Source organism: Python bivittatus, unplaced genomic scaffold, assembly GCF_059951505.1.
Source record: "Python bivittatus isolate LINGU-HERP-01145 unplaced genomic scaffold, Pbiv_v1 ctg000200_np1212, whole genome shotgun sequence".
Classification (NCBI taxonomy): Eukaryota; Metazoa; Chordata; class Lepidosauria; order Squamata; family Pythonidae; genus Python; species Python bivittatus.
This window is the reverse complement of record NW_028277040.1, coordinates 19,414,705-19,440,264: the sequence shown is the minus strand read 5'-3', so window position 1 is coordinate 19,440,264 and position 25,560 is coordinate 19,414,705. Positions and strand designations below refer to the sequence as shown.

The window sequence follows — 25,560 nt, the reverse complement described above, 5'->3', positions numbered from 1 at the left end:
CAGTATAGCATTATATTGACAGAAATTTATCATAGAAGTCCATTGCTGGTATCATTCAAATATAGTATTAAATCTTGGTTTGGGACAACATAAACGAGCCTTTCACGTGTGGAAAAATAACTCTTTGCATTAGAAACAATTTTGTAACCTGTAAAACCACATTATTACCCTTGGAGAAAATCCAATAATGAGCATACAGTAGCTCCCTCCCCTCCAAGTACTTGGACCTGAGGTTAGCATCCTCTTTACCACTGAAACCCAAAGTGGGGGAAGGAGGTGTGTTACAACATGAGACAGTGATTGATCCCTCTTGTTCTGCGTTTCCACACTGCTAGAAAAGAAGCATCAGCATATGCTGTCTCTGTGCTATTTTCTCCAGCTGCCAGGCCTCTTGGCCTGCTGCTGTGGCCAGTAAGATCTGCAAACGGCAGAAAGGTTTTCTTTCTTAATTGTCCCTATGCTGTGAAGTATCTGATTGCACATTTTTCCTTTTTAAAAGACTAAAATCACGTTCTTTCTGGATTTTACTTGAAGGAATATGGTATTTGTTGGTATTTGGTAGTTGAAATTATACTTTAATTGTGCTGAAAAACTTCAAAAACTGAAAGTGAATTACACTCTCAACTTCATCATTCTTTTTTAAAAAGTCATGTCATGCTTCTTACATCCCTACTTTTCATTCACTTTAGGAATTGCTCTTCTTACCAAAAGTAATATGAAAATGAATGTAGTCCCAGCAATTTGGAAATCTTGTTGTCATGTTACGATAATACAGTGCAGGTTCTTTCTTTCCACAGTTCAAAGGATTTGATCCCAATGTATTATGTGTTGCTACGTTGGTTTTTGAGGGTAGCAGAGAGAAAGTTCTCCAGCACGAAAAGCAAGTTTATGATATTGCTGCAAAATTTGGGTATGATTTTTAAAGCTGTATTACTGATACTTTACCATTTATTATCCTAAAACATTTGCAGAGTTGAGTAGAAATGGCCGTTGTGAAAACCATTGGGTGTCATGCATTTTTCAATAATAGATAACTAATTGGGAAAGTGAGAACAATATTCCAGACATGAATGGTAAAAGCATAATTACTGAATATGTGGAAGTGCAGTTAAAAAGACACTCATAGCAATTTTAGTTTGCCTAGCCATGCATTTTGGCAAGGCCTTAACTATTACAAGAAAATGTAAATGTTTATCTCATTCAGCTGAAGTCATGTCTATTTATAGTAGTTTTCTTTTTTTCCAATTTTTAAAAGCAACTTCTGATACTAAATAAGTCAATATAGTGAAGGAGAATAATGTTTAGAGATTAAGGTATAATAACGTCCATTATTGACTTACAGCTGTAATGAACAAGTCTGTTTTAAAAAGGAAATTGTCTGTCTTTAATCAACAGACCTTGATTAATTATATATATCCCACCTCCTGTCACCTATTGCTCTGTGCTGTTACAAGGAAACAGAAAACATTTCGCTTTTATAAGCTGAGTAATGGTAGGGTAATTTGTGTCCATCTGGTTTGATTGATTATGGGTCTGATAATGAAACTATGGTGAAGATATTTATCCAGATCAGAACAACTTTATTTTCCATTTAAGAAAAAAAAAAAAATTAACATCATTCCTACTGCTAAGCACATCATTTGTTAACTTTAGTTGTTTTACAGGTTTTGCTAACAACATTCTGTTTTTCAATGCTCTCCTATAAAAGGATTGTTTCAAAAAACCAGAAAATTCAGATTTAAAGGAGAAATAAGGTGCCTTTTGAAGTATAGAAATTATATGCATATTAATAATTTCATTATTAATTTGCAATGAAAACACGGGCTATCCTACCAAATTCTTGGGCCATATCCTATCTACATCTCTGTTCCATTATGCTTTTGGCCTGAAAGCTACAAAATGAGGAGTAAGATAAAACTTCTACTAGTTTTTGCAGATACTGATTCTGTAACATTTGTACAGAAGCCTTGTATGTGTTTCTCTTGTACATGGTTCTTTGCACACTCTGTTCTTTGTCACCATGCCAGAGGAAGAAGGAAGAAAGTGTGGCCAGCTATTAAAAGACTATATTATACTCCCCACCAGGCAGCTGTTACTCATGTCTGGCTATCACTATGTCAAGCTGCAAGCTCAGTGGGCTTTCAGGTTCCTGCTTCTTTGAAGTGCCAGTAACGGCAAAAAGAAGATAGCTCCATGGCAGCGCTGTTTCCAAGCTCATTTAAACTGTCTTTCTTGCTGGGGGGGGGGGGGGGCGTGTCGGTCATGCCGCATGAAAGCAAGTAAGTTGCTAGCAACCTGCTCCCGTGACTCTTCCATAGAACAGTGCTCATTAGCACCAGGGAGTTGAGTCAAAGTAGTGTCCTTTTTTAAAACAAAAAACAAAAAAAATCTACTCTGAGGAATTTGACTAACAATCATAAACTTAGTGTGGAAAATTGAGAGAATGCAGCAGCAGTCAGGAGCACGGCACTTGCAAGTACCATAATATCCACGAGATAAATCTACCTAGATAAATATTTTATTTGCCCAAATCTTACAGTATTTCAATACCCAAGAGTGGGCTTGTCTGTATGTGGACATCCCACACCATCCTTTGAGGGCTAGAAAAGTTTGCTTTATTGCATACATACCCTGCCTTTCCTCTCCATAGTTTAAGGTGGCATATGGGGGAGTGGGGTAGACACACATGTTATCCTCACAAAAAACGAGTAGACTGGGCTGACAGAGAGTGGCCGGTCCAACATTTTTGTGGTCTGGTGCAGACTTTAACTCAGGTTTCCCTGGTCCAAGTTCACCACTGTGATGTGCTGACAATCTTTTAAAATAAATGTTCTCAATACCCTACATAATCTTTTTTGGTGTCGTATTGCAGAATCTAAACAATGCAATACTTCAAGATTCCCATATCAACATATGGTAATGATGGATTTTGTGTCACTTGAAAATCCTACATGAACATAGAATAAGTTCAGTTCTTTTGTTGACTATTATATCTGGAATTGAACTTATTCTATATAAATTCTAACAATTAAAGTACTCTTATTAAATCCTCAGAAGAGCTAGTTTTGACATCTTAGGAAGAGCTAGAATGTATAATATTTTAATATTTTGTGGTTCTTTTATAACTTTTAATCATGTATTTATGATTTTAATTTGATGTAAGCCGCCCAGAGTCCCCCATTGTGGGGAGATGGGCGGGGACAAGTCTATTAAATAAATAAATAAATAAATAAATAAATTTTCAAATTGCAGTGGTCTTGCAGCTGGAGAAGACAATGGACAAAGAGGCTATATGCTGACATTTATCATTGCTTACCTTAGGGTAAGTTTATCCTACTTTTTGAACAATATATAGATGTATAATTTTCCATTGTGTATTATGTTGCCATGAGATAAAGCAAGAAAAAGCTATGGACTGATTTTGTTCAGAAATGCACCCATATTCCAGTGGTTCAGAACTCCTGGAGATACATATGAGCATATGCTATTAAAATGTCCGTTGTACTCCCAATGGTGATCAAACTTCCAATTGTTAACAACTTTAATTGCCATTGTGACCAAGGGACCATTACCCTTCTTTTGAGTGACCACGTTTCAGAAACCTCTATGAAGGTTGAAAATTTTCTATTAATAGCAATAGCTCTTAGAAGCCATCTGGTTCCTCCCTCATGCTATTAATTGTTTGCTGTTAATTGTCTCATGATTTTCTTGCAGTTTTTATTCTTTTACTATATCTATTGTATGATTGGTCTTTTTCTTGTGTTCAATTCAACTTCCATGAATATTGTACCTCAAAGTTCAAAGTTTGTTTATTTATAGTCTAAAACCAAACCTTGAACTTTGAGGTATAATATTCATGGAAATTGAATTGCTTTGCTTCTTTTTTGGTTTTTGTGCTTTACAAAAATTGTATAGTTTTACAATTTTGCCTATAAGTTATACATTGAGTCCATGATACATGATACACACAGATTTGATAGGACAGGAAATTGGAATTAAGTTTCAGATACATTTTTCCCTACTCGTAAACGGATTGAGCTTAATCATCTAATTAGATAATAAATGCAGATCTGTAGTCACAATATTACCTTAACTATTTTCAATTGCATAATAATACATAGTAAACATATGAGTCTAAGATGGAATTCTAATCTAAGACTTTTCTGGTTTCTTGAATAGGACTTTGGCATGGATTATTATTTAATAGGAGAATCATTTGAAACATCTGTTCCTTGGGATAGGTAAAATCAAAAAAATTTCTATTCAGTAAAAAAAAAACCCTCATTTTTAGGTCTTTTTTCTGGAAAATTTGCTAGAAAGTGATGGTTTGAGATTGTAATGGTGTAAATGTTTTGTAAAATATAAAGATAGGTTGTTTCTGGAATAGTAGGGAGAATTGCATTATTTGATAGTTCATGCGAAACTTATTTTAGTAATAAAAATTACATTGGAGATTCTTGATGAAGTAAGCAAAGCTATTCAGTTGAGTCCTAACTTCCCCATTCTCCAACAAAGAACAGCTTCTCTCCACAGACAGTTTTTGAGCCAATGGAAGATCCTGTTATTTGAAAAAGAGAACAACGGTAATCTCTCTGATGATGCCCTAATCAGCATAAGCAAAGTTTAGTATGAATTTAATTTAAGAATAAATTGCAAAAATGAAACATAGTACCCAACAGCTCAAACTTTTAGCTGATGAATTAAATGGCTATCTGTATTGATACCATCTCCTAAAAACCATCTGAATTTAGTCCTGTAATTGGTCTTGCAATTCTGAGAGACTATTAAGTTGGAAATGCTCATCTTCACATTTGTAAATGTTGTTATGACATTGTCATTTTCCAAACAAAATCTTATTTTCCATGATTTCCAAGATAATATAAATTGGTAAGATGAGGCTTTAATGTATAGGAGACTGCTCTAAAACAATGTATACCTAATTCAGACCTTTTTGATAGGTGGTTTTCAAGTACCAGGTATAGAACCATTATGTACATTTAGCCTTTACAATTAATGTAATCAAATTTGTAACCTTTGCTTAGTCATCTGATTGTCTTTACCACGTTCAGAGGAATCTGTAGAGCCAATGTGATTTGTCTGTTGTAGGTTTTGTGGAGAATGGGACAATGCCTGTTTTGATTTATTGAATAAACATTAAAGTGACATTTTTGGAGGAAAAAAACCCGAGAAGCAGAACTGTCCATCTAGCTCTTAGGTTTAGGAAGCTTTAATCAAGGAAAAATTGTAACAAAGGTGAAATGTCTAAATACAATCTCAGTTTCTATTAAATATTGGTTAATAATTCTTTTGTGGCATTTTGTGCTTTTAAGAACCAAGCAGAATTGTAGGCACAGGCACATCTTGATCCAGAATTAATCCTTGATTTAGCGTAGGTTGCAATAAATCAATTCTTAAATAGGTTACAAAATATTACAAAATGTTACTGATAAATGTGTTAATCATTTTTGCTTTTTTAACTTTTGCATTATTTTATCTTTAGGACTGTTGATCTGTGCAAAAATGTAAAGGAAAGAATAGCAAGAGAATGCAAAGAAAAAGGTGTTCAGTTTCCACCATTTGCTACCTGTCGGTAAAGCATCTTATAAATTAAGTTCTAAAGTGGGGTGGGTACCCTATAGATTATATGTAGGCCTATAATGTGACTTTTGTGGCCCCCAGAATCCCTTAAAATCATGTCACCATAATTTTGCACCAAAAACCTAATTCTCCACAGCTTTATTTATTTATCTGGTGACCAGTTTTTGTAAAATGGCTTAACTTGCCTTCTTGCATCAGCTGAATCTCCTAATTGCTACAAAGAAAGCTAAATAAAGAAATAAGCATTTATCCTGTTTAGAATCACCACAGTTTACTCTATCATCCAGAATGTAAAGTGAACTTAATCTAAATCATCACTAGTTGAAACAAGTCAGCTTTGTAAGATACGGTTTGACCTTTGCTTTTCTCTGCTGATCAGAGTGAAATTTAAACCATAGTTTGTTCAGCTTCAGCAACATTGTTACCCATATAATGGTGGTAAAAGCTCATGAACTCTTTACAGAGGAGGAAAGAGGGAGTGGAGTGGAAGGTGGAATTCAATGCAAATTGTGGTCAGAAGCTAAGGTACTAGTTTGAGTTAGCTCCAACCCAGACTTATAAGTACAGCTAAAACTAAAATTCAAGAACATATGATAACACAAGTCAAGAATTTTAGTTATGTGGGCATTTTCTTTAACCATGGCCTTGCTTCAGTGTTTTTATTCAAAAAGGGGAATACTTGTTCCTGCAGCAATATAGGTTTTTAATGCAAAATTTTATATGGAGCTCCAATTTGGATTACAGTTGTCAATATTAACATAGCCCAACTGCAGATGAAATGTTTAAGATCTCTTTTAAATCTTCCAAGTTGTGTCCCAAATGCTGTTCTCTTGGAAACTGGATAATACCCTTGAAAACAAAGGCTTGGCTAAGTACTATTAAATTTTAGTTGCCAATGTACGTTTTTAAAAGCAAGGAAGGTTTACTTTATGAAATCCCAAATGATAATTTTGTGGATGTGTGGCTTAAACAAATGGCCCAACAATTTAGTCGGATTGGCATTGTTCTTGATTATTTGTTTCCAAGGGTATGACATCATCATGTTAAACAAAGATTATGGGATAATTCAGTACAGGAAAAAGCCAAAGTTTTGTGTTCACCTGTGATTTTTGGAATAAATAACAAATACAGTTTTTAGCTCCCTATATATCTTAACAGTTTACATTTAAGTAAATACAAAATAGTCTTTTCAAAAGCCAGATTAAATATGTTGCCATCAAATATGCTATATGGTAGATTTTGAAAGATCCCCATCTCTCAATGATTTTATCCCTATGATAGTATTGATCTAGAAACAGTGGATCACATTTTATTGTGGATTTTTGGTAAGAAATTATCTGGCCTGTTTTAAAATCGACCAGGAAGAGATATTTCTGAGTATGTTAAAATTTTGTTCACAAATAAAAATCCTAAAATTACAGGGGCAACAGCCAAAATTTTTACTATGGCTATAAAAACGAGGTCTTATCTAATGCCAAATATCAGATTATATTTGTTCTTTGGTATTTGGGGCTTTTGGCTGTAAATAAAACTTAATAACCCAGACCTATAATAAGAGAAAAGGGAATATTTGAGTTTAACTCTTGTTCTGGTTCACACATTATATTCAACTAAAGTGACACAAACTTGTTTCCAGTATTTCCAGCAGCACAACTTTAGTATATTTAAATTCTAAGTAGACATTCCCAATACACAACCAATGTAAAATCTGGAACAATTTTACTAGGTTAGAAAAAAGAGAGCAAAAGAAAAATAGCAGAATGTCTGCTTCAGAAGTATCAAGTTTGTGTCACTTGATTTGTCAAGTACATTCAGAGAAGATTGTTTTATTCTATCACTGTATCTTCTCTTTTTAAACTGGACTTTGTGTGTAAGAATACTAGGTTATTTTAAATCTGACATACCTTTTTTCAAATAAAACAGAGTGACACAGATGTATGATTCCGGTGCATGTGTCTATTTCTATCTGGGCTTTAACTACAGAGGAATTAGTGACCCTGTTCGGGTTTATGAAGAAATAGAGGTAATTCTACATATTTAATAGCTTAAATGTCTAGATAAAGTTTATATTTAACTGTTGCCTAAACCCAAAGTTAAAGGTGAAACTGGCTGTGTGATAGTTGTTGAAAACGATGTTTGTGTGAGTGGAGTTTTGTGAAACCATCGAATAAAGGTGTGAAAAGGGTTTTCACATGCTAATGGACTAAGATTGGCTCCAAGAGCTGAAGACCTGGGGGAAAAGGAAATGTTTACAGAGCTAAGAAATACTTAAAATAGGAAAACATAGTGCTACAAAACATAGAGGAACATAGACAGAGATAGAAATTTATACATTAAATAAGATAGAAATAGTTAACTTATAGTAATAGGAAGTTGGTAGAATAAGTTAGGTAGGAAAATAGAAACAAGCATAGAATTAGCATTAAGTTTAGAAGTAAGGAATAGAAGTTTAAGTTTGTACAATAAAACAGTTTTGTGTGGGAAAAACAAATACAGTCTTTGTGTCTGTGTTCCATACCATATTAAGGAAAACCCTAACAAATAAGCACACTGAGAGTTTATGAAAAATATTTTGTGGGAATCACAACGAGATCTCTCTTTGGCTATGTAAGTAATTATGAAGTGTTTTTTTTTTGAGTTGACCTCAACTTTGGCCATTATGTGGACACATCCATGTTTTCTTCTCAACAATACAGAAGTGGCCCCCAATGGGGATATGCAGCACTTCAGATCCAAGGATGAAAAGATGTTTCAGAGCAAATATGGCATACCTTTTGGCACCTTCTTAAAAAATTGTGTCTTTTTCTGAGCTCACACAGGAGCCAGAAGATCCCAGGCAGAAATGTATTTGATTTAAGGAGATGTTGACAATACTTTTTATGACCTGTTGGCAACCATCTGGTTCATCAACCTAGAATTGACTGGGGGTTCTCCCATCCAAGTTCTTACCAGGTTGAACCCTCCTTAGTTTTTTTCAAGTTCTAACACATGGCCCTTTTTTTCCTGGTCTCTATTACTCCCCACCCCCACCCCCCACAATTCAGTACATGAATTTTGGTTACACACAAAACAGGATATTTGCAGGAATGTAACAGAGTTTCACTTATCAGCAGGTTTGAGAATTGGATGGAGTAAGAGTCATGACAAGTATGTGCTAACATTTGCTATTTAATTGCCTATTTATTTACAGTTTAGACACATATTGCAAGTAAAACTATATTTACATAGAACTTCAGAATGAAAATGCTTTGAAAGGAGTTGTATTGTTTTCATTTTTATCAAGGGCTTTTAAAAACATTTTGGAAATACCTCTCTCAATAGGTAAACTGCAGATAAAACACTGTCCTGCATTATGTCCCATAATGCAGACCCCTCCCCCTTCATTTATATTACACAAATGCTGGTGAATGAGTGAAACATACTGTCTTGCCTGCTTCAACAGCTGAATAATTTAAACTACTTTATTTCTTTTAGACAGCAGCTAGAGAAGAAATCCTTGCTAATGGGGGAAGTTTGTCACATCATCATGGAGGTATTGTTACAGATCTTACTTTTAGCTACTCACATTGTAGTAGGGAGTTTTGATTCATATATATAAAAAAGAAGAGAAAATGCTCCTGCAAATTATAGACCAGTTAGGCTGTGATTAGTAGGGGTAAGATTAAGATAAATTTAATACTAAACTAGGAGATTTTAATTTTTAGGTTAAATTTTAATTTTTTTTTTCTTTATATATTTTTTTTGTCAGCCACTAACAGAATGGACGATATATACACAAGCTTTTATTTGTGATATGTTAATAAAATGTTGTTTCTATGATTTCTGGTCAAATGATTAGTGACAACAAATCAGTCTATAAACTGTTCCATGTCAGTTTTGAATATTTTGAGCCATATGTCCATTATGTCCAGATTCTGCATGTCTTTAAAATAATGGAAAATATTTTCTTTCACTGCTTTCTCTAAAATTATATATTTTGAGTCAAGAACTACATTGTAAAATTGGGAAAAGTGAACAGGCTGAAAGAAAATTGTGAGCTGTTTTATAAATTAGTCCAGTTAGCCTGACTTATTTGATTAAAAATGTGAATCATACAAAACGCTTCCTATTCCTGTTTTGAAGAATTCCTGTTTGTAGATAATATTAATCATACTTAGTACCATTTGGCCTATGTACCTACCTATCTCCAGCCACAATCCAGAGACTCTTGGTGGCTATCTTGCACTACGATAATGGGGAATATTTTCCAAAGCGCTTATTACATTTACCCAATAGGAAGATTCATTTTTCATTGGGGGTAGTCATATTTGCTGATAATAGATGTCATTATTGAAAACGGAGTACGAGATGCTAATAATTAAAGCAAGTGGGAGCAGATATTGCTGCTGAAAGCTTGAGTGCCTTTGAAAATTAGACTAGCCAGCCCAGCTGGGGAAAGGTGGGGGGAGTCAAAATGACTTTTAATATCTGTTCAGGGCTATGGAGGCTCTCCATTGCACACACTCAACTGCTGGATGTAGAGAGGAACAAGAGGAGAAAGAAAAAGAAACAGCTCAGTGCCCCAAGAATTGCTCCCCAGTTTTAGCCTCAACTTTTATGGAGTTGGCTGGGCTAAACAGAAGAATTCCCAGCATAGCAGGAGTTTATGCATACTGGCCTGAAAGTTAAAGCTACTGAATTCAGTGAGGCTTACTATATAGTAATATATAGATTTTATTCTTGCTGAGCTCAGATTTCCAATTTTTTCTTCTCTGATTATGTATGTGTGGAAAAAAGTAATTTGTATGTATGTATACAGATGAATAATTCATTTATTTTACAAATGCAGAAGCTTGTTTTACAAGCAATTAAATTTTAGCCAGAAGTTGTTACTTGAATTTTTTTCCTCCTAACCCTAAACATTTTTTTGAAATGTGGCTTCTGGTAAATGCATATAGACACCTCCAGATATGTAAGAGAGTCCCATGTGCACATTTTTCGGGGGAGAAATAATCCAGGATTGGTTTAAGTGGAAGTTAGCAACCCTAGCTGACAAAGAATGGAAGCTGGGACTGTAGAGGAATTTTATGTATGTTTATAACTTTTTTTTATTTCTCATCTTTGTTTCGGTAGGATCATCTTAAATTCAGAATCATCAGAGACAAACTCTGCCAAGCATAGTTTTTCCAGAAAACCTCTAATTTGTCTGGTAGACAACTCTTATTTAGAGAGTAGAAAAAGGCATAACAAGATTTAGTTGAGGAAGTGAAAGTAGCTGGAACATTGGGGGGAAAATGGATCATATAATGCTGGAATTCTTGATTTCAAAGGGAACTAAAACTTAGAATTTATGTGATCACTAAGTGTTGATACCAACTTAATCAAAGTCTTGAACTCTGAAAAACAGATTTTTTATAAACTCAGAGCAATGATAAATAGAATCCTATGGCAGGAGAATTTAATGGGAAAAGGAACTCAAGAGTTCCTAAAAGCAGAAGAAAATACAATCCCAGTGAGAAGAAAAATGGAGGACAGCAAAGAAGCCAGCTTGGCTACACAAAAGTTTAGTGAAAATCTGAAGACAAAATGACATGCAGAAAATGGAAAAGGGGTCAGGTCAAAAAGGAAAGGTACAGACTGATAGCCCAGAACTGTAGAGCTTCTGTCAGGAGAGTGAAAGGTCAAATGGAGCTGAGTTAGCAAAGGATGCTAAGAATAACAAATGGGCTTAAGATGTATTCAGTAGAAAAAGAAAAGAAAGAAGCAAATTGGTGTAACATCTGCTCACTAAAATAAGGCAAAATGCCAACAGATAACAAAGAAAAGACAGAGCATTTCAACTTCTATTTTGCTTCAGTCTTGCCCAACACAAAATGATGAAAAGATAGGAAATTAAGAAGGGGCAAGATTAAAGATTGAAATTGCTAGAAATATCCCTACTTTGAATGACTTGAAATCTTTAGAGCTACTTGCATTGCATTCTAGAATAGTGAACAATCTAGCTAATGGTCTGGCTTATGTATTACCTTTAAGGAATCCTGAAGAAATGTTAAGTGCCAAAAGATTAGAGGAGAACAATCAAAACATAAGATTTATATTAGTGACCACTCAGTCTGCCATCAATAGCTGGGAAAATTGTAGCAGAGATCATAAAAGAGACCTCTTTTTTAACACCTTAAAACAATGCAGTAGTTAACAAAAGTCAGTATGAATTTGTCTAGATTAAATCTTGCCAGACTGATCTTACCATATTTTTTATCAGGTATTTCTTTAATAGTGTGAATGCTGTAATGTGAATACCTTGACAGAATACTCTATGACAACCTGATTAGCAAGCTAGTTAAATATGGATGGCATGACATTTAAGTGGTTACATAACTGGCTCAAAAACCATATTTAAAGAACGTTCATCAGTTGGAGAGAAGTATTAAGTGGGTGCCACACGAATCTATCATGGATCCTCTAATCTTCAATACTTTCATTAATGGTTTGGAAAAAGAGGTGAAGGAAATGCTTATTGAATTTGCAGATAATACAAAATTGGGTGGGGTAGCTAATATTTTGCACTAAGGAAAAAAGAGCTCAAGACACCAAAAAAGAAAATGAAGGGATAGACTATGTAGTTCCAAATACTAAAGCAAGATGCAGTTGTCATTTTAGAACAGCACTATTTCCAGCTTTGGCAAAGTCAGTACAGTCAGTCCAAGAACTTCTTTGCTCACCTCCATCGTTTATCTTTTCTCAATACCCATGTTGGACATGATACAGTGTGCCTTAGATCATCATTCCTATGTGTAGATCATTGGGTCCAAGATGGAAAGAAAGACTGTGGCCCAGAGATAACACCAAAGTCTTTCCATTTATCTTAGGAGTAGTTATAAGCCATTCAAGCATCTTATTCACAGTCCCAATGGTATAGGCAGAATTGACAGCAACTGATAGTTTTCAACCCAGCATAATCATTGGCCTGACCATTTCTACTGTCCCTTCAACTGTTTGGGTCAAATATACTCTTGCCCTGTTATTGGCATTAGCATGCACTCTTTTTGCTTAGAAATGACCACAACAGTATTCATAGAACTAATATTGGACTTGAAACAATATTAGTAGGATTCTTCCTTCCAATGTTCAGATGGGATCCTCAGCCGTGCTGTTGTTTTGAAAGAAGGTGGTTTTGGAGCAGATTAATCATCTGGCCCAGTCTCTTGCTTTGAAGTCCAGCAACTTTCACCCTAATTAAAGTTTCAGTTTTCAATCACTGCAGTTCTGATTCCTCCATCCTGTGGGCTACGCTGATATTTGAATCTCTTTTACAGTATGCTATGTGGCTCACAATTCTGTACTAATAATTCATGCCATATTTAATGGATTTCATTTACAGGTTTAGCAGTCTGCTGTGGCTTTAACTCATTTTTCATGTATAAGATGGGTTTCTATTTTCTCTAAAATCTGGAAGACTCACCATTTCTTCCATAGCTATATATCTGACAGCAGTTTTTTATTCCTCTGTTGAAAATTCCTCAGTATTCTCCCACTTATGCGTCACTGATCTAAGAAAACGCCTTAATCTGAACCCCACCACGTCCCCCCAATGCACTTGGCCTATACCTTTGTGGAGCTTTTTCTGTGATTCTGGGAGAATCTTTCAAGCCACTTGTCGCATGCTCCCATAAGCTGCTAATCTGAACATCTCTATTTCTAATTGCTGCCAGTGGCTGGTGAGCTTTAAGCCCATATCTTCCAATGCATAGAAATAAAGTGATCATCTGCCCAGGTATATCAGTGATTAACTTACCTGGTTTCTCCTCAAAGCTGTTGTTGCTCCTGAAAGTGTTTCATTGTTTCCTTAATGGATGCAAGCCCCTTGTCTTCTACCTGGATTAAAATAATCTCTTTTCAAGATAAGCAGGTTTTTGTTGTAATGGCCAGATGCACCTTGTTTTTCTCAGTGCATTTTAAAATGATGTCTTCAATCCACATATCTTGTTTTTTTATATCATTTTTGTTTGCTCCAAATCCCATCATGGTACATTCTACCAGGTGGTAGCTTTTGCTGCTGCATCTCTCCGAGGTGTCTCTTTCCTGGATCTGTGCTGTGCTTGATATCCATGCAAAGGGCAGTGCATCTTTGGTCATGCAGTTCCTCTGCACTAAGATCCCTCTTCCGGGTAAACATATCTGAAGATTGTAAGATGACAAAAGAGGATAGATTGTCAGCCTCTTAATGCACACTCTGTTTCTCATGCCACTGGCAGTGGTTGCTGTTTCCTTTTCGTTTTGAATATTCTCCTTTGTATTGTCTTGGGAACTGAACAAGAAAAGCAGGAGCCATGGCCTGCACAGTTCTAGCTTAAATGCTCAGTTCTAGAGTATTCCACTCATTTGTGCAGGTATAAAATATATGTGAAAGCACAGGTTCCTATCTAAAGAAGAGCAATTTATTTGTTGGATTTCTCCCCCACCCATCTCCCCCACAATAGGGGACTCTGGGTGACTTACAAAAAAACATTAAAACTATAACTATATATAAAACACATAATACATCCAGAATTAAAGGTGAATGAAATGCCTCTATAAGGATGTAGGTCAGGAGTACGTTGAAACCATGCTCTGAGTCTGCATTGATTTGGTAATGTTTCTGGATGAATGGTGTCTCAGGATTTGTTATGGACTGGCTATTGGAAACCTTCCCACGAATCTGAAATGTCTCCTGGGCAGAAGGAAGTGCGAAGTGAGCTACTGGAACCAATGATTTGTGGCTGTGACATTGAAGTCGGCATCCATGGGAATGCCTGTATTGGCCTTGGCCTAGCACACAGTGGCCAGTAGGCAGAATCAAAGGAAACGTCTGCAATATACCTGGAGAACAGGGCAGAGTAGGCAATTTAATATCCTACAGATGGCTTGGGCTTTCATTCCTCTCAGTCCTGACTGGCTGAAAGACCATGGTACCATATCTGCAGAGTACTAGGTTGCCCATCCCTGAGTTATGCTAAATGAATATGGTATTTAAGCAGAAATTTAGCAGCTAGTGATGGCTGTAGTAATACTTGCTATAAACTCATGTTCTTTTTATGTTTCTTGTCTGTTCTAAAGCCAGTGATATGATTGGAGAAATTAACAAAATTGAACAAAAGGATGTTGCATGTAATACAGTTGCAGGAGCTAAACATGTGCAATTTTGTTTGACCAAGGAATTATGCCTTCTTTGTATTTTCTTGGAGTCTGGTATTGGTACATGGCTCCCTCGCAGAGCACACAAGCAAGCTTTGCATTTTTTTCTCTTTTGCAAAAAGGCATTTCTGTGGTAGTTCTATCAAATATCATGTGTTAAATTCCCACAGTGACTTTTAATGCTTATTCTGAGCTGGAATTTATTATTTGGGATTAAACTGGTAATATCCTTGTTTATTATTATTTACTGACCTTCAGGCCTTACCATGACATTCTTAGTGTTTCTTTTTGTTCCTGTATGTGGAAGGGAGAATATTGATGCAATCCCTCTTCAGTGTTTGCCCTATAATTGTGATTAATAACAGTTGCTTTCACCATCCTGAAACAGACAGCCTGGTTTGTCTGCTTACCACAATCATGTTGTGATAAATGGAGCTATTTTAACTCTGGTTTTGTGTATCAAACAAAACAGATGTAGTCTGGGACTTCAGGCTATAAGGAATATAAAGCATGTTTAACTTAATCTTCATAGTACTTACTGTTTTTATAGAAAGAACTAGACAGCTTATACTAGCGAATGTTCACTGTTAACAGCCCCTTTCCTGGAAAAAAAGTGAAGAATAAAATCTTGAGAAATTTGACTCACGTGAAATAGCTGCCCTTTGCAAATAACTTTGTTACCTTTCCTCTCATAATTTATTTTGAGGATAGATGTATCATTTAATGTTAGCTAAGGATAATTTGAAGCCAGAAAAAAGAAACATTTCCAGTCCACTGGGGAGCATTGCATTTTGACGACAAAATTTGCTGGGACATTAGAAGACCTCTCTAACTTCTCTTGAATTCCCTTCCATTATGGTCACTTTCCAAATGTCAATAATACTGGAAATGCAGAGAAGAAATTATGAGAAGTCCAAATTTTGCACTGATAAGCCTACTCAGTATCGATGGGCTGGACAGTGTTGCCATTTGCTTGCATATATATGTATATATATATAATAGTGCAGTTGTTAACACACATATTAGTGCTGTCCATATTATTTAAAATTAACAGCCCACTATCATATGGCAAATGTGGTATAATAAGTATCTCGAGGAGATACAGTAACATCCTTGAGCCTAGATTAATAACATAATCACTTGAAATGAAAATTAATAAGTAATAAAAAGGCTTTCAAAACTCTGCCAGGTTCTTAAATACTGTCTCCAACAACATTCAAGATAGCTTAATCTTTCACTGTTTCTGTTGAATAAAAATGGTTTGATTGATTCATTTAGCAGTTATCAGCTAAGCAATATTTTTACGCGTTTATTGAAGAAACGTTCATGAATATTCACTTGTATTTTCAAGGTCTTGAGTAAATTGTTATGCAGCTTTGTCACTGAAGCAAATCCACTAAAGTTATTAAAAAGCTGGCTGGATGAATGGGTAAAAGCAAGCGTTTGCAGTAGCTGAGAAATTAAAGTACTGCACAATAAAATAATGCATCTTAGGCCTTTCACTAGGTCTAAAAAGGTCTTAATTACAATGAATTAGGCTAAATAAAAGCAGTTTCCGCAAGATTAAAGCAGAACTGGATTAAAGATCCACAATAAGAGCCCATCTATAGTTGTTACATATGTATGCCTGTTACATATGTACATCAGTGACTGTAACAGATAATTTGGATATTTAAAAACAAGCATTATATTACACACCATGGAGAACAGGTAAAGCAGGCTGCACCTTTTACTGGATGATACTCTAACTTATGGATTCATGCAGTCAGATGGTGCATCTGATATTTTATCTACGGAATGGTTCTGTATTTTCCAAGCAAAATAAAATTATCTCCTTTTAAATGAAACCTTGACTTGTCATACTTGCAAAAACAACGTTAGGCATTTAACACAGAGATACTGATGTTCAAGGTTGGCAACTTTATGCTACAAATGGGTTAATTTCTTTATCAAATACGTTCATAAAAGACCACCGGTGTCCGCCACACAGCTTTCTTACTTTCCGGTTCGCTAATCAAATGTATGTTAGATTTATTATTGTAAAAGTATAGAGCATAGAAAGTGTGACAAGATAGATGTGTAAATTATCACACTGACAGAACTAATGATGCAGTCCAAGCACCTTCTGTTTTCCAGCACTCGGTGAGCAACTTCATTAAATATGCAGCGGCTGTTTGGTGGCTGCTCAGACATCGGTTCAGTCCCTCATGGAATCGCATTATTGGGGAGGTGGGGAGAGGACAGGCCTGCTGGCTGTTGGACATCCTGCTGTGGCTTTAATGCACTCCAGCTTGTTGGACCAGTTGTTTTCAGTCTTTCTTGGACAATTACATCTATATCCACAGGATACATTTGCTTAAACAATATTACAGATGACGGAGTATAACAGCGTAGACTATTTATTGTCTCTTTAGCTCTGGTTGGTACGTAGGTGGCTGGAGCTGAGAATGCGCTACGATCCTTGGCATTTCAGTATCACCAATATGTATCTTCCTGTGTTTGGTCAGCCTTGCAGTCTTTTCAGTGAGCTTGGTGACAGGCTTGTGTTTGGCAGAGGAGAGAAACAAAAACGCTCTTCTCGGCTGGTGTCCACATGATTCATTATCCCCGAGGCAATTTAACCAGCTGCCCCAAGCCTGGGACATCCTAGGTTTGGTTGGGGTGAGCGAGGCGCCTGAATGCAGCAAAGACAAGAGGCAACTTAGTCCCTCGTACAAATACATCAACCTTTTGGCTTATACTCACACTGTATTCAGCACCTGCTTTAATTTATTCAGCAAAGAATTAAATGCTTTTATAATAGTTGTTTAATGATAGAGCTAACTACATATATTTAAAAGATCTGTACTTTTATGACTGTGCTATAAACTGTCGTTGACGTTTGTATTTATATTTTTAATTTTCTAAGTTGCATAAGAGAGTCAGCTTGGTGTGGTAGTTAAAGGCACTAGGCTAGAAATTGGAAGACTGTGAGTTCTAGTCCTCCCTTGAGCATGAAGCCAGCTGGGTGAAGTCAGCTCTATGAAGAAAGTAAGGGCAAGCCGCTTCCAAAAATGTTGCCAAGAAACCTGTAGGGACTTGTCTAGGCAGCCACCAGAAGTGGAGACTGGCTTGAAGCCCCCCCGACACCCCCCCCCGCAAAGAGTTATGTAAAGATGGTGACAGCTGGCAATGTTCTTGGATGCATATGTCGTACTTACTTAGATGTAGGTTCGACTGTGTTCAATGGAAGCTACTCCTAAATGTAGATATAGGTAGAACTGCAGCCCAAATCTGTCATCCTGCTTTTGAGAAGTGTGCTTTCTTGCTTATTTGATAGCCTGAGTGTTTTTGAAAATAAAACTTTGTATAGTTGCATATAGCCTGTGCACTGTTTGCTTAAAACAGGTTACAAAAACTACTCACATGTAAGATAGCGGTTTCTGTTTCAGGATCTTGTTGAAATATATGCCGCTTCAGTTTAATTATTTTTAATGCAAGACATCATCTTTGCCTAAACTTGATCTAAATTTCATACTTTGTAAAGAGAAAAGGCAGTCTGGAATCCAGGTTTCCTTTGGGAGTATATTGTACTTAATGAGCTTGATAGTCTGGTGGGCGCTCAATAAATCAAATAAAGCAAAACATTTCTCATTTTTGAATAAAAGCATTTATCACCCAGTGTTTGTTCATTCATGGCCATAAGATTAATTGGTTCCTGCTATTATGGTGAATTTTAAAGACACTTTTTTGTTGTTGTTTTTTTCCAGTGGGCAAGTTACGAAAACAGTGGCTGAAAGAATGTGTATCTGACGTTGGCTTTGGGATGCTGAAATCCATCAAACAATTTGTGGACCCCAATAACATCTTTGGGAGTGGAAACCTTTTATAAGCTTCTTACTCTCCACAGTGAAGTACAGAAAAGAATAATGTTTTTGAATCTCATAGCTTTCCCAGTATCCAAAAATAGCATGGACTTAACTTCAAAAGCTGTTTCCTTCCCTGTAAATTTTATTTCTTCATTCAGTTCCAGAGAGAAGATGTTCAATTTACTACCAGATCTTTCACATGCAAGCAGTTCAGAGTATAGTTAGGTCCATTTAATTGATAACCTATTTGGATGGCTTTCCTGCTAAAGGTGCCGAAATGTTCAAGAGTGACCCTGATGTGGTTGGAGAATTTCTTGATAGAAAAGCACTTTGGGGAAGCAGATGAAAAATAGGAGTATGTTTAACTAAAATATGATTTTCTGTTGAACAGTTAAGCAGAAAGGAGCAATGCCAAGCTGCAACTGGGGGGAAAAAATCTGATATTTTGATAGGAGACAAAAAAAGCATCATTCTCTGATACTATTAAAAAATTAAATGTGGTTTAATGCATTTTTATTAATCCTGTATCAATCTTACTGAGCTAGAAAGTTAAACATTTCTTTCTCGATATTGGAACCCACTGTTAGATAAAACGTCAAGCTTCATAATCAGTCTTCATTTATTTGAGTGTAACTTTTCCTAAGAATGAAAATAGTGCTATGAGTTCTAATCCTGCAATAGAAAAAAAATGAAATTTCAGCCTTTACAAATCAAAGCAACATTAAGTTGTTTGCCCACCCACAAAAACAAAATAGCAAGCTTCTAAAAGTATCCATGAGCGTTGGCCTTAAATATATAATGTAATGGGGGGGGGGGTTGGTTATAACAATTCAGTGGGTCTCAAATTTTATTCTGTCAACAATAGAATAGAATCTTCTGAGCAAACACTCCTTTTGGCAGAAAAGTTGGGCGGGTGTTCTTTTATTATTTTATTCTAATCTAAGAGCCAATTCCTGTAGTTTGTTGTTGTCCTTACTAAGGATGTCTAAATCTGGCTGGCTTTGTTGGGACTAAACCGCTTACATGTTTTGCCCATCAGAATCCACTATTGTAAAATAAGGAGATTTAATCAGTTTCGTTCTGAAGAAGCTTATATAAACAAAAGTACCTGAAACATTTTTTTAACTTCTGTTCTGCTTTGGTAACAGAATTGAAGTTTAATACACAAATTTAATAAATTATATAGCTAAACTCAGAAACATGAGTGTTATCTGGTCTGGGACACAAAGCAACACATGTCCAAACCTTAAAGATTGCCTTACTAATAGATGGCTGAAAGATACTTTTAACATAGGCAGGTGCATAATATTATATACTGATGGCTCTGAACCATGGTTACAAAATAGACAGCTTTTCCCAAATTTAAACGACAGAAATAAAACTCTATTCAGCAGAGATTGGCTCTTTGGATCAGTCCATCTAGCTGCCCATTGCTGTCAGTAAGATTTTATCAGCCAAAAAGAAAAGGGGTCAGATATTCCACAACTCCATCTCCTTGCTAGAGCCCCAACTCTTCAGAGAAGGCTTGAATGGAGATGCAGGGACTATAGAGAAGAGAGGTGCAGAACTGTCTTGTCGGCAAGTGGAATCTGAGTGATTCCGATTAAAGACCAATACATATGTGCATTAATTTTTACTTCTGATTAGGTTACGGTGTCCTTATCATTACTAGTTTAGTTTCTTATTCAAACATAGGGATACATTGAGGGTTTGGATTTTGTTTTTGTAGAGTACCAAATATAAAGCAAATGTGTGCTTCAGGGAATACAGTTGCCTTTTTGATAGAATAGAAGCAGAAGTTTAATGTCCTGGTTGTCTTCCCTTGTGACCAAGTTTATGCTATCTCCCAAACTTCTAGTCTCATTTAAGGTGCTCAATTGGTTTATTTTACTGGTAGAATTTACTTAACCCTCTCTCTCTCTCTCCTTAGGTTGCACAGAATGATATGCTTTGGGGATATGTTTCATACCTTTATAGATAAATAGATAAGGAGTATTCAAATCATGAAGTATAATCGTGTCATGTTGGTACTGTCCTATCAAAGTAATTGTGAAGTCACAAAGGTGGACAGGCTTTTGGAGAAAGACACAATGCAGATTACTGTGAACATTGTAAATTGCTTTACTTATGCCTATTTTGCTAAACCTTTTTTTAATTGTTAAATTGTTCAGAATATTAGCAGGAGCACTTGTAAAATAAGCACTAGCTGAATGCTAATTTTAAAAAGTGATGTTCATTAAAAAGTCTGAAAGACGCCAAATAAAAAGTTGTTGCTTATCTTTTCATGGCATACCAGCATTAAAAATCGTGAAGGCTATGTTGGCATATGGCATATTTAATTTTTCTCTAATGCTGCATTGTAACGCCTTGCTGCCGTTTCATGAAAATCCAATACTCGTAGAGTCAAAATGATTAACTGATGAAGTTGCAGTACTTTTCACCAGACATTCAAAAGTACACTACCATGCAGATGCCAAGAGGGTAGGGAAGCTCAGAAGCCTCTTCTGTCATGGAGCAAGACTGCTGGAAATGAAATAGAAGCATGCGTGGTGCCGCGCTTTTGAGGTCCTAGTCATAAAATGAACTCTACCCAGCAGGTGCTCTTGCAAAATAATGAAAATCAATGTTTTAAACGTGACAAGACGTTCAATAAATTTTTACAATGTTGTAGTAACTACTCAGGACTGCTCATGAAGGAGAAGAGTGAGCCTGCAAAGGGCCCTGCTGCTTTCAGACTTGTCCCAGCCTGTTGGGGGCTTTCCCCAGGCATGCTCAGTGAGGAACGTATAGGCCCTGTTGCAGGCTGCACCACATGTCTCTGATAGATTTCAAAGTATTTGGTGTTACGAGAGTTGCAAGAAAAAAGTCCATTTTTGATATGCCATAAGCAATTTTTTGGATTCTGCCTGAAGAACAGGCAATTTTACAGGATCAGCTTTATATTGGTTAAAATGTTTTCAGTGCCACCCCGATAGAACAAGTTTTAAATCACTGTTGACCATTCACAGTGTTCTCAGTGTGGTTTGCTTCCATTTCATAGCAAGTAATGAGACCCAAAGAATTAGATAACGATGTCCCATGCAGATAAAGGACCTTGGATCAAACTGATCCCCCACATAATGAGGCAAATGGAGAGATCTTTCAAAAGGAGTTTGTGAAGAAGAGGGACAAGTAGCAGAAGTGAACAAGAAGGAATCAGCATTCCACTGGCCATGAGTGACGTTTGTGCCTGGAATGTAATTCTTTAGACCCAGATTCATAGGTTTTCATACGGGGTGCAGGAAAGGAGTTGAAATTCAGCTTTGTAAAATGGAGTATTGGCATTTAGATCTTCTTTCAATGGGACATATTTGTGTACTGTTTCAGAAAGTTACACTGAATTTAAGAACAAGAATGGAGTTTTGTGGTTTTCTGTTTAGAAACCCGGTAACTTAGGAGTCATTTGATATGATGCGTGCCTGTTGTTTTGTGGACTAAACTGTTATGTTAAGTGCATCTCTGCATTTGCGTTATAGTGGTGGTTTTTTATATAGCAGTTGGGTGATTAGTTCGGGTCTGGATCATGGCATAAATGGGAGGAGGGCCGCTTTTTCTTTCAGCCAACTTTCTTGATTCAGATTGAAGCCTCACATGGGTTCCAATAAAAAAGTTTAAAAGCACATCCATAGGTACATTTAACATAACATTTTTGGGCTACACATCAAATTAAAAAGTTAATTCACTATATTACTAGCTAATGAAATTCTGCTAATTATGTAAGAACATGTTGATCATGTATTGATAAGTTAATTGTACAACCAAGGTTACAATATTGAGATTATAGTTGCTTATTAATAAAATGGTCCTAAATTTTCTCCATAAGCTGATTAAATTAATACATTTTCATATGGCTTGTTGTTTTTGCTTTATTGAAATATTTAAATAATTTTCAAGCAGTGATTGAAGTTAGTGGCATTTTAGGAGGATAGACTTTGAGACAATGGATCAGTCTTTCAGAATATAAAACCTTCTCTGTTTTAACGGAACTCTCCATTGTTTTCCGGATATAGGGGTATTCTATTTCAGAAGCCAAACCTAACAAACTGGGTTTACTGATTAAGCTAAGCAGCAGTGTGGTCTGTCTAGTTTTGGCTTAGCCTGTCATATCAGCTCCAGGGATGGTAGTTTATAAATAACTATAGCCCAGTGTGTTGTATGAGCCAAGCCACTTATAAATTTTTCAGAAAACTCTGGCAGAGCATGCTGTGTGTATCCAGCCACAGTTGCCTTTAATGAGGCCAGACCTCTCCCACTTTCTGGAATGCTTTGATTTCTTATCTTTGTTACAGCCCTTTTACCACTTAAGTGTTAAAGAGTAACATCTTATCCATGTAGATTTTGCTTAATTTCAGAGAGGCTTAAAAGTCCATTCATACAGAATTCTGTTGAATAAAAACCTAGCAAGCTGCTCAGGCTGAGCTTAGAGAGAGGCAATTCAACTTACTTTCCACTGATTCTTGTCCAACTGAAAATTGCCTTTCCCAAAACGTTATTTGTGAAAGGAAGTACAAGTAGTCCTCGTTTAGTGACTGCCTCAGACAGCAGTGGTGAAAAAATGCCCAATGCCTGCATTTACAACCTTCACAGTATCTCTGAGTCAGTCTCATGTTTGCCATCACAGTCAGTTAAGTGTTGTTCTGTGCCTGACCTGTTTTTTTTTTTCTCCCCCTCGAACAACAGAGATTGCCTAAACAAGCTATCTCTTCTTGAGCTGCTTTTCTCTGCAGTGCAGCATGTCCCTAAAAGGTATGAATCGCAAGTTAATAAGCTCAGGTCTGACCTTAATTAGTTGATTAGAACCATCCAGGGCTCATACTGCTGCCTGACACTGAAAGACACACTAAAGGCTTTTGTCTGCATCTTAAGTGGCTCGCAGCCATGAGAGTGCTAAGCAGACAGCCGGCACCAGCGCATTGCTTTCAGTGTATATTCCCCATTGTGTGCCTGCTTACTCTCTTGTAATCCCTTCCTCTCCAATGGATGTAAATACAAACTAATTTTTTTCTTGCTAATAATCCCAGCGTTGGGGTGAGTATTCCCAGGAGCGGGGGAGTGGAGAAAAGGGGCTCTTAGATTTGCCCTTTTACTTGACTGACTTGTGAATTGAGTTCTGGAAACCTTCCCTGCCATTTGGGCTCACTCGGCTGTTTGGGATCCTATCCTTCTGAAACTGTAAAGCAAGCTGAAGTAAAATCATAAGCACAGTCGTGGTCATGTGATTTTTCACTTAATGACCACTTCATTTAATGACTGAGTTACTGGAACCAATTGTGGTCACTAAACGAGGACCACCTATATTTAAGCTTCTGTTCTGATATAGATTGGGGGTGGGGACAACTTAATGAGGGAAGAATGTATATGAGAATTGAAGAATGATGAGAAGTATTGAACAGATCATTTTGTCTAGTCTTATACAAAGATAGTCTTGCTTTTTTTTTTTAAATCTTGAATTAAAAGGCTCTTTTACAGCTAGTAGTTTCAGTCTAAGCAGGATTTAATTGTTGCATCTATGTGTTGATAGTGTCATTTCTTTGTACTTAGTACAATATTAACACTGCTAGACGAAGAGTCAGTGGCCAGGCATGGAAGGGTTAATAATTTGCCCTGGAGATGAAACCTGGAAAGAATACATGTGCAAGACTATATCAGAAGATGTTCTATGGGATAAAGAATATTTGAGACTATTGCTCTGATAGGATTCTTGGAATCCCTACTGTCATGTAACGGTTGTGGAATAGTTAGGACAAGGAATATTCTGATCAGATGGATATCTCTCAACCTTGATCTGAGACACTGGTGATGCAGCAATCTAGCTGAAGTAATCTGGCAATGGGGACGCGGTGGCGCAGCGGCTTAATGACGCTGAACGTTGCCGGCCAGAAATGGTCGATGCTTCAGCGGTTCGAGTCCAGCCTTCACGTTAACAGGGTGAGCTCCTGTTTCCTCCCCAGTTCCTGTCAACCCAACAGTTCGAAAACTCATGTGAGTAGATAAATGGGGACTCTCACTCCGGTGGGAGGAAAAATGCTGGTGGCGCCTTGCAAAAAGGAGTTGGGAGCAGTTGCCGGTAAGCGTGAAAAACAGCGTGCGCCAAAAAAGGGCGCAAAGCAACGGAAACCCCGCCTCCTGCGCTCTCCAGCTGGGCTCTGCCCTAGGAAGGAGGCACTGGCAAACCACTTCCGAAACACCTTGCCTTGAAAACTGCAAAGGACTTGTCCAAAGCAGTCACTGCAGAGTCGGTAATGACTGAGCGCAGATTAAAAAAAATAATAAATCTGGCATTGCTTATTAAAAAGAACTGGAAGAAAGAGAAGCCTGAAGTCCATCTCCCACTCCATCATGGTTCATCTCAGTGCTCTCTAGGGACTTTCCACTTTCTTTTGTTGCCTGGCCAGCAACAAGAAGGGTGTTTTGGGTATGTACGATCTGAACAAATAAGAGAGAGAATGAATGGATGATGCTTATATTGACAAAGCTTTTAAAATCTGCCTGCAGTCTCCTGAAATTGTTGGGTGGTGTCCACTGGCATCGCTCTGGCACTTCATAAAAAAAGTCCTAATTCTATAGCAGACAGCAAGATTCTTCTAACATAAATGGTTATTTTACTGGGTTTTTTTTTTTTTAAGTCTGGAATTATAGGGCTCCTTTACAGCCTGAGTAGGATCTGAGAGTTGTATCTATGTGCTGATAATGGTTTTTTTTAGTACTTAGCACAGTGGTAACACCAGCGTGCCTGGGCTTTTCCATATTGAACTACAGCGATCCCCACTTCTTCCTTTCAATAGCTCTATCAGTTTGGCTAGTCTTGGGGAAAGTCCTTAGCTTTGATGAGGGAAGGTTAGGCAAAATATGCATGTTTGAGAATGCTGTTTTCCTCTAGCTCAGGCTTCCTCAAGCTTAATGTTCTCCACAACACATGAAT

General features: G+C 36.7%; 1 protein-coding gene across 3 annotated transcripts in view; it reads left to right on the top strand.

Annotated features, from left to right (window-relative positions):
- AGPS (alkylglycerone phosphate synthase) overlaps positions 1 to 20,865 on the top strand; it is a 57,401-nt gene extending 36,536 nt beyond the window's left edge. Inside the window, exons 14-21 of one of the 3 annotated variants that reach the window (XM_088135769.1) lie at positions 798 to 910; positions 3,253 to 3,322; positions 4,180 to 4,241; positions 5,501 to 5,590; positions 7,522 to 7,621; positions 9,073 to 9,130; positions 18,501 to 18,639; positions 20,530 to 20,865. In XM_088135769.1, the coding sequence (XP_087991895.1) occupies positions 798 to 910; positions 3,253 to 3,322; positions 4,180 to 4,241; positions 5,501 to 5,590; positions 7,522 to 7,621; positions 9,073 to 9,130; positions 18,501 to 18,622 (615 nt within the window). In that variant the 3' untranslated portion in view covers positions 18,623 to 18,639; positions 20,530 to 20,865. Of the gene's footprint in view, positions 1 to 797; positions 911 to 3,252; positions 3,323 to 4,179; positions 4,242 to 5,500; positions 5,591 to 7,521; positions 7,622 to 9,072; positions 9,131 to 18,500 lie in introns of all 3 variants that reach the window. The other 2 variants (XM_025166730.2, XM_007428344.4) reach the window with 2 other exon arrangements.
- The last annotated feature ends 4,695 nt before the right edge of the window (positions 20,866 to 25,560 follow it).